General features: G+C 48.4%; 1 protein-coding gene across 1 annotated transcript; it reads right to left on the bottom strand.

The window, feature by feature from the left end:
• Positions 1–730: 730 nt before the first annotated feature.
• Positions 731–3,696, bottom strand: LOC119406413 (uncharacterized protein DDB_G0271670-like). The gene is made up of 2 exons (XM_037673158.1): positions 3,035–3,696; positions 731–1,310 (listed from the first exon to the last, which is right to left on the bottom strand). The coding sequence occupies exons 1-2, from the start codon at positions 3,694–3,696 to the stop codon at positions 731–733; spliced, it is 1,242 nt and encodes a 413-aa protein (XP_037529086.1).
• Positions 3,697–10,126: the final 6,430 nt, after the last annotated feature.

The raw sequence follows: 10,126 nt of genomic DNA, 5'->3' as shown, positions 1-10,126 counted from the left end.
GACACAGACGGCGCTTATCTATGTCTGTAAATTTGTTTGTAAATCTGTAAAGCTGAAAATTTCATGTTTAAATGTGGCCTGGCGATCTCTCTCAGGAATAAACATTTCTTGCCCATCCATACTAGAGACTGGTTTTGCCTCTCGGGCAATAAATACGAGTTAAATCGCTCATCGGCCAGACTACCGTTCTTTGCTCTTTTAAACTTAAAAGCTATTTCAAAGCTCTTCAAGAATTCGAAGAGAGTTTAGATGATTCTAGGAAACGCACTACTAAATTTTTACCATGGGTCTATAAAAAAAGAGGGACTATGGTTTCGCGCGTGCCACTCTTTGTTCGTGCGCAACAAAAAAAAATATATTGTTCACATAGTGCTTTCGAGCGTTTTTTTTTTTTTTTCTGGTGTAACCGTTGTTCAACGTGCGCCGTGTCGACATTTATAGGTTTTAATCAAGGCGAATGAGTTCGGGAACTGGCGCTGTGCCGTTCGAGACGTCGGCGTTCCCTGACGTCCCAACGACATCACCCTTCGCTGCAGCGCTCGGCGCTTCCCGTTCCTCGTACTCGCTGGCGAGCTGCTTCTCCGGCGACCCCTCGACTGCGCGCTCCACGTTCGCCGCCGCCTTCGAGGCCAGAACGGACATACTCGATGTGACGGACTTGTCATCCATCCCAGCGGCTTGCCTCAAAGTCGTCGACGGTGACGAAGTTGCAGAGTCGGCTTGGCCCTGCTTAGCGCGCGTCTGTAGCTCGCGTACCGTTTCCTTGCCGGCATCGTTCGTCGCTGGCGTTCGCGACGTGGGCGACGTCCGCGCGTCTTGCTTTCGTCCGGCCAGGCCCGATCTTCAATGCGATGAAGGACTTCGTAGCCTTGCCGGCGAGCTTCTGCGGCGCGCCGTCGTCCGGTACGGCATCATCATTGCCGCGCAGCGTTGTGACGGCGCTCGCATTACCACCGCCTGCTGCTTTCAGCTTATCCTCGCCGCCGACCGTAGCACTCTTGTGCCGAGAGCCGGTTGCCCTCGTATCCACGCCTTCGGCCGCTGTCCCCTGCTTCGGTTCGAAGCTGGTTAGGCCGCGGCGAAGATCGGGATTGGCAGCGTCGTCGTGATCTGCCGCGTTCGTGCCGCTTCCCTCGGAGCAACTGCACTGCTTCGATACCACGGTAGTCGCCTTCTTGGGGAGGACGTACTTGTGCGACTCGTCCGCCTCGGCGTCGGCAGCGCGCAGCGACATGCTGATGACGCTGACCATGGTGGTGGTCAGCAAGATGGTCGCCACGGAGTACAGCCAGAACTTGCTCCTGCTGCTCCTGTCCAGGGAGAATGAGATGAAAGGAATTGGGCTCAAATGAAGCATGAACACCTCTTGTGAGCTATCCCCTGATGAGGGAAGAAATCAGCATAATGAAGTAAAATTAAGGGGCAAAATTCACAATACTTGGCTTTCATAAGTGCGTTTTCTCATTGGTCAGCAGGCTTCACTGATGATAGGTTGTACATCGTGATTACATGAAATATTCTCTTACGAAAATTTTTAGCCTAAGACGTTCTTGAGAATACGGACCCAGAAGTTCAAGCGAGGTCAGCGACGGCGCGCTTCCGCCAGGAATGTCACTGTTGCTATATCATGGAGGAGTAAACAAGAGAGATCAATGCTCTGTCATGGTCACGTGACCTTCACATCGGGGCTTGACCATAGACATTGCTATTTGGAGATTTTCAGTGGATTAACGCAGCGCACAGTAAAACATAGCGTACATCCAGCATCATAGGATAAAAAACTCACAGGGTACCTAAGCATTCGCCTAAGAAAACTCGAAGGCGAAAGCCATCTTCTTTTTCTTCTCAGTCGATGTATTGGTCCTCCCCATCCCCTCCAACACTTCCTGCACCTGACGTGGTTGTGCACTGCCTCCAGGATCGGAGGCATCGCAAGCTTTCTGCACCTCTCATGGTTTTGCACCGCCTCCGTGATCGACCCACCTTTGACCAAGCGACAGTGTCATGCGATGACGACATCACGTGACGTCATCTTATGTGACGTCAGAATGCGCTATCTCATAATTTTTAGCATCACTTGTGCTGACGCCGCCGACACAAGTCGCCGACAGTCAATTTTGGCGTTTGACGCGGCATCTAAGGATTTTACCTCAATAAATATTCTTTGCCTCAGGGTTCCTTAGAGTTTGCTAAAACTGCTGCTTGGGCGAGTTGGTTCATGACTCAGATTTACCAGCGCAAAAGACGAAACACTTAAGGAACACACACACAGCGCTTACGTGTGTGTGTTCCTTCTTATGTGTTTCGTCTTTTTGCGCTGGTATGTCTATCTTCCTTGAGTACCTGATATAACATCCTGCGAAATGTCCAAGTGTGCTTCATGCCTTCTAAAAATACGATAATCATTGCGCAATGTTTGATGAATCGGGAAACGGACTATTCAAAGAAAAAGCCTTAGATGCCTCATCAAACAGAAAATTGACTGTCGGCGTCCAGCGGCGGTGGCGTCAACACGAGTGCTGCAAAAGATTATCAAGTGATGACGTACCATATGACGTGACGACGTCGCAGACCGCCAAAATATGTGACGTCATCGTAGTGTCATGATGGTGCCATTATTACGTCACCTAACGTGACCTCACATATGATGACATCATCACATGAAGTTCTCGCTTGTTCAATGGTGGGCCGCGATCACCGAGTCAATGCAAAACCAGGTGAGGTGGAGAAAGCTTGAAATGCCTCTGATCCTGGAGGCCGTGTAAAACAACGTAAGAAGCAGAGAGCTTTCGGAGGTGGGCGGGGAAGGATCAGTACATTGACTGTGAAGAAAAAGAAGGTAATTTTCGCCTTCGAGTCGTCTTAGGCGGATGCATAAGGGACCCTGTCGTTTTTTTTTTTTTTTTTTGTTCACGGCTGGCGAGAAAACTTCAATTAGCACGAAGTCTTTATACACTCAACCGTGTACCTTAGCACTGTTCCGCGCTCACTGCAGCGATTATAAGCCTGCTTATATGAACCGCTCCAAGCTCACCCCTGTGGCTCCGGCACGGTTCCGGTGTCAGTGGAGGAAGACCTCTTGCTGCGATTGGGGAATGATGCGTCGCTGTACCGGGGCCTGCGCTTGCTCTCCGCGGCCTTGTATTGTCCATTCTGCAAGGCGGCCGTGCTGCTCGATGTGCTGGTCGTGTCCGAGCTGCTGCTGCCATACAAGCGCATGCTACAGCTCGAGGAGCTCGACGTCGAAGAGCTGGACCTCTCGCTGGACTCGCTTAGTGGCAAAACGACCACCACCGGTGCAGGTAAGGTTTCTCGCGCTGCATCTGCTACTGCCCTCGCAGTGGGCGGCTGAAGCTGCGTCTTCTGACGCGGTTCCGCATGCCTTTGGTTCTGACCTTCCTGCTTCGGCTTGGTAGAAGTCTTCATGGAGTATATCGGCGTCTCACGCGGTTCCGCATGCCTCTGGTTCTGACCTTCCTGCTTCGGCTTGCTAGAAGACTTCATGGAGTATATCGGCTTCTGACGCGGTTCCGCATGCCTCTGGTTCTGACCTTCCTGCTTCGGCTTAACATGCCTCTGGTTCTGACCTTCCTGCTTCGGCTTGCTAGAAGTCTTCATGGAGTATACCGGCTTCTCGCGCGGTTCCGCGTGCCTCTGGTTCTGACTTTCCTGCTTCGGCTTGCTAGAAGTCTTCATGGAGTATATCGGCTTCTGTCACTGCGGGAAGGATGCGATATCTGCTTGTCACCTGTTAGCGGTACCATAGATTAGCTGTAATGAATGTGCGACCAACGAATGAATATAAACATACCGAAGGTGTTTTTGGGCAGCTTATAGTTGGCTACAATCAAAGAATAAATGTAGGTTTCGCCTATAGTCATCGCTTTCCCAGCAAAGGAAAATTTGCATAGGTGGCCCGTCCAACTGCATTTGCTTATTTCTGGAATGTCAAGCAGCTTTCGCGTATCTCGGGCAGGTGATTTTCTTGTACAGACACACGTTGATGTCGTTAGTTTTCAGTCAGTAACTTGAAGTTTCTAGCAAATTTAACACTGACTCCGACATCGCTGCTAGGGGAAACTTAACATTTTAAGTGGGGACAACGAACATTTTGTTACTAATATGCGTAGTATTTACACTGGCCGTGATATAGTGCTTATGATTACAACGGAAACCACCTAGCGCGACTCTCTTGCACGGATGAATGGCAGGAGCGCTGCAGTTTGGGGCGGAGCTGTACAAGAAGTAACGATTCATAAATCGTTTAGGATGCACTTATCGGTCGTTCTCGTTGTGCTTCAGCGTCGTTGCTTGAGCTTTGGCGTCTGTGTATTAACGCCCTATTAGTGTGGTGAAACGATTAAAACTTGTGACTCCATGACTTGTGAGGACAACATGCAAAACACCTGCTTGCACGATGGTCACAAACATAATGACAGCACTTCCATCTACGATCTAACTGATCTATGTTACTGTTCTCTTAGAGCGAAAGGTCTACTACGCCGTGCCTCCCAAGGTCATTCATCGCGTCGCAATGACCTTGAGTCACCGGAGCGATAGTGTGGCAGGCGTGACGTCACGCCACGGGATCCGCTGCCGAGAGACGTGGCACCTGCTCTCGCTCAGACCCTCGCCTCTGCAGAACCACGTGACTAAGCGTAGGTAGTAAACCAGGAACAGGCGCCCGCGTGCTCTTCTTCGTGCCTTTCCGTTATCCCCAGCGACCGTCGACACGCTAGCTGTACAATTAGGTGACGTCACGAGCACCAGACGCTGTCGAGTGGGTGAGAGGGCTGCAGTGATACTTTAACCCCTTAGTGGAGAACCCTGCGCGCTCCTATCAGAATAACTTAAAGGGGTACCAAATTCACCTTTACGCGATTGCTTCGGCTCACTCCAAAGACAGCGACGTTTGCGAGGTGTTTCTTGGTGAGAAACAGCGCAAGAAAGATGATAGCGCTAACCTTGTCAAGTCGGTGTTCCTGTACACAGACGATTCGCCAAGGCAAAGCCTCCCACTCCGGATGCTGCTTCACCAATTTGCGTAGAAAGCAGACTGGGACTACGACAACGGTTCGTAGAGGCCTTGTCGAGCTTGATTAGCGAGTGATTCTCAGGAACGTTCCGACAGTGAACCCGCAGCGCGTGATAAATTAAACCGTGCGCTCGTGGGCGGCACGCTATCTTCGTTGCTTGCTCCTTAGAACTGGCTCCTACCCACTATGGGGGATTGGCCAAGGATGGTCACGCCTGCCCACTACAAGGACATCGCTGAAAAGTAGACGATCCTAAATGTGTGCTATTGTACGTGCGAAGTGTTACACTGACTGCTCTTGCATGTAAGGCTACTATTGTGTCACAGTTGCAGACAACCATTATGAATAATTTGTAAGCTATCGGATAGAGAGAGATAGAGGGGAAGCTCTTTATTAAAGTACGGAAATTTCTCCTGGCGTATATAAAGCCACCTACATGCTACTCTCTAGAGGGGTACAGGATTGAGGACACAAAGGCCCTAGGAGCAGGAGTGTCACGACTCGGGGCCGAAGCACAAGCTCCTCCCAAGATGTGGCATGGGGCTTGGGCCCCTGGTGTATGGCTTGCCCCACTCGCCAGTATGAAGGAGTCAAGGGCCTTCTCCAATCAAAGAACAACAAGCTTTATTATTGTGTTTAAACAAAGATAAAGGTATTTCCAAACGAACAGAAGAATTATCTTCAAGGCAAAAGTGAACTAGTTATACATTCCACAATTATTGCGAATAACTGCAGCATACATAAAAGTTCAAATATAATAATATCTGGGGTTTAACGTCCCAAAATCACGATATGATTATGAGAGACACCGTAGTGGAGGGCTCCGGAAATTTCGACCACCTGGGGTTCTTTAACGTGCACCTAAATCTAAGTACACGGGCCTCAAACATTTTCGCCTCCATCGAAAATGCAGCCGCCGCGGCCGGGATTCCATCCCGCGACCTTCGTGTCAACAGTCGAGCACCATAACCACTAGACCACCGTGGCGGGGCAAAAGTTCAAATATGTAGAGACAATGAGTAACATCTGATGAATGACCAAACAGCAAGAGCCGAACAAATAATTAGATTCCGTAGTCCACTAAGTTCAAGCGAATGACATACGTAACCGGGCGCAGCGGAGTCCTTCAACACCGGCGCCGTTCATGAGCGACCTTCGAAGCTGTCAAGACGGGTCGGCGGCAGCTCCATGATGACTCGGTGTGTTGGGTGGCTGCGTTGTGTCCCAGGAGTTGCCTAGCGTGCATCTCTTCGCCAGAGCCGAGCAGACTGTCGAAGTATAGGATCGGGCTCTTTTTATACGCTTTTCTGGGCGCCGGTCTTAACTTGCAGTGTAGTTTCGATGCATCCTTGAAACGGTCACGTACGCACTGGTTCCTGCCGTGGTTCACACATCACTTTCGGTGAACTTCACGAAAGTGAAGTCTCTAGAAAGGACGCTCTTGGCGCGACTTCTCCAAGTACTCATAATTTTTGCGAAGTAGGGAAGCATCCACTCTGCCATTATACATCACTATGCGGAGAAGCGAGGTAACCACAGCACATCTGTAAGGCATTATGTGCACTTTTCTTGTGCTGTGGCTGATGACCATAGGTCGGCAAACTCACTCATGAGTCGACTCACTCAGACTCAGATCGAGCTGTGAGTCTGAGTCTGAGTGAGTCCGAGTGAGTAATAATTTCGTGAGTTTGAGTCCGAGTGAGTCCGGCTGAAAAAATTTTCAGTGAGTCTGAGTCCGAGTGAGTCCGGTTGAGGAAAATTTTCGTGAATCTGAGTCCGCGTGAGCTCCAAGGGCAAAATATATTTCATGAGTGAGTGTGAGTGAGCTCCACACCTTTCTGCCGACCACTCGTTCTATCTGCACCTCTTCAGCAATATTATCAGCCTTATGTCAGCTCACGTTTATAGTCCCGTTGACTCACGCATACTTCAAAGCCCTAGAGTTCATACGCCAGCTCAGTATTTATTGATCAGAGGCGTGAGTTACAGAGGTGGGGGGTGCCATGACCTGCCCCCGAAAACTCTTTCAGAGGAAGTTCTTGATAAAAATATTTCGTCTGAGTAATCCCTTTAAATAAAAATTTCCTTACTGTATTGCAACCACGGATAACTCATATTTGAAGGTACGACATCAAAAGGCGCCAAGTAGAGCACCAATTATGCGAGATATTGGAGTGAAAAAGCATTGACATCATAGTCGATAAAACCAATTATACGCTAACAGACTCATGAGTCGACTCACTCAGACTCACTCAGACTCAAAGCCGTGAGTCTGAGTCTGAGTGAGTCCGAGTGAGTAATAATTTCGTGAGTTTGAGTCCGAGTGAGTCCGGCTGAAAAAATTTTCAGTGAGTCTGAGTCCGAGTGAGTCCGGTTGAGGAAAATTTTCGTGAGTCTGAGTCCGCGTGAGCTCCAAGGGCAAAATATATTTCATGAGTGAGTGTGAGTGAGCTCCACACCTTTCTGCCGACCACTCGTTCTATCTGCACCTCTTCAGCAATATTATCAGCCTTATGTCAGCTCACGTTTATAGTCCCGTTGACTCACGCATACTTCAAAGCCCTAGAGTTCATACGCCAGCTCAATATTTATTGATCAGAGGCGTGAGTTACAGAGGTGGGGGGTGCCATGACCTGCCCCCGAAAACTCTTTCAGAGGAAGTTCTTGATAAAAATATTTCGTCTGAGTAATCCCTTTAAATAAAAATTTCCTTACTGTATTGCAACCACGGATAACTCATATTTGAAGGTACGACATCAAAAGGCGCCAAGTAGAGCACCAATTATGCGAGATATTGGAGTGAAAAAGCATTGACATCATAGTCGATAAAACCAATTATACGCTAACAGACTCATGAGTCGACTCACTCAGACTCACTCAGACTCAAAGCCGTGAGTCTGAGTCTGAGTGAGTCCGAGTGAGTAATAATTTCGTGAGTTTGAGTCCGAGTGAGTCCGGCTGAAAAAATTTTCAGTGAGTCTGAGTCCGAGTGAGTCCGGTTGAGGAAAAATTTCGCGAGTCTGAGTCCGAGTGAGCTCTAAGGGCAAAATATATTTCATGAGTGAGTCTGAGTGAGCTCCACATTTTTTGCCGACCTATGCTGATGACAGTGAAGAATTATGGCTGAGCCCATTGTACCCATTCGTTACGCAATTCGCATTGTGCGACGCCTGGTTGTTATTTTACAGAAGTGTGCGAATAGTGAAATTTCTTCTCGAATGGGATTCGAATCGAATAGTGCCGAATAGTGGCCAAAAATATCGAAAATCGAATTGAATATTGAATAGTATATTTACGCGAAATGTGTAGCGTCAGTTACGGCAAGACAAAGGAAAATCAGAGACGCTACGGCGTGCTGAGAGCTTCATTACGCACTTGTTCGGGAGTGGCTTTTGTTTCACCTTTTATGGGCACGCAAGCATGTTGATAGAAGAGCCGCCATTCCAGACAGCAGCACCACTCCTAACCTCCTAACAGAGAGGGGCTACGGTAGCCAGTTTTCTTTCCCTATATTCGCACAACATGGCTGATCTGACAACGGTAATGTGCTTCATCGCCATGTGTGCTCCGGGCCCAAAAGTCTTCGGGCGCCCGCTTACAGCAGCGTTTAACTGCGTGCCGGAACGATGGGAGTTTCTGAACTAGTGGTGCCCACCGTGAACCCATTTTTACATGCAAAGCCAATCTCCGAGGGTTTCGCAGGCCAAAGTCAGGTCGTTTTACGGCGCTTGCGGGCATATGCGACCGAACTACGCAAGAAGTCCGTGCCTTCGTTTCTGGAGCGATGTTGTGAAGGACTTGACAGTTTTCTCGTGTGTTTTTCTACGTGCGGAAATGACATAATCTCCTTTAAGATCAGCATGCGCTCGCTTTTGAACCAGGATGTCGGTGAAAGTTTAACGAACGGCGACGTTAACGTTAGTTTTAGCCACCCCACCCTAACCAAGTTGCACCATTGGCCTTTGTCGCGTTTTGGGTATGCGTCCTGTCGAATTATTCTAAACTTCGAATACTAGCTATTTGAAAGTCGAGTCGAATTATTTGATTAGGAACTATTCGATTCGAATTCGAAACTCGAATATTCGCACACCCCTATTATTTTACTCTACTAAAACGCTATATTACATCTCTTAACACGATTCCTTGCCCGACATGACGCCTGTGTGTGGTCATTTTGCGAAGGAGTTTCAAGCACCAGTGTGCCGCTGTGTTAGAAAATACTCGACTGCCGCGCAGAATGCCTGATTTCATTATCATGCTCGATCATGGATAGTTTGTTCGCATTGCGCGCGATAGCGGTTATGGATGCCGGTGGCGGCGGCGGCGCACAACTGCTCCATCGAAATCTGCTGCTGTTGTGGTTTCATAAATATGATTATGGCTTAGTAGGCACTTATCAAGTGAACTTACAGTAGGCATTCATTCTAGCAGAGTTTCAAATGGCCAATGTCAGGCGCACTGTCGTTCCTTTCGTCGCGACGCGGTTGAGGTGTGCACTGAGAAGCGAAGCCTCAAGCAAATGAGAAGGCGATGCGAACGGGGCCGCATCACGTTATCGCGTTCTACTCTTGAATGCGAAGCCCAAGGGTCCGGAAGTTTTAAGTCTATACCCAGTGAATTGTGTATAAACGTTTTATTATTACATACGTTGAATAGAAAAGAAAGATAAACCGAGACGTTAGTAATGTAGCGATTACACCTGAATGTTCACGTATGGCGTCTCTTACGTATTATAGCCTACAAGAAAAATTGCAATGCCTAATAGGACGTCGGCCAGCGACGTTTAGGAGACCATCTTTCGGCACCGTCACAAGCACTGAACGAGTAAAACGAAAACAAACCATGCGTTCATTATTTCGTTACGCTGTGAAACGCCCACACAAACCAACATAGCATCAAAACATTTCAAAACTGTTATACTAAGCGTCATCTGTAGACAGTCTAAAGACTGTTGAAATTTCATAAATATGAGTGAACTGTTACTGAACTCCGCTGAAACTGAAACTGAAAAGCTACTTCAAAGTCCTTTAACAGCTCGAAGAGAGTTCAGATAAGTCTAGGAAACGCACTCTAAACTTTTACCATGGGCC

Source organism: Rhipicephalus sanguineus, chromosome 10, assembly GCF_013339695.2.
Source record: "Rhipicephalus sanguineus isolate Rsan-2018 chromosome 10, BIME_Rsan_1.4, whole genome shotgun sequence".
Classification (NCBI taxonomy): Eukaryota; Metazoa; Arthropoda; class Arachnida; order Ixodida; family Ixodidae; genus Rhipicephalus; species Rhipicephalus sanguineus.
This window is presented reverse-complemented; position numbering and strand designations above follow the sequence as displayed.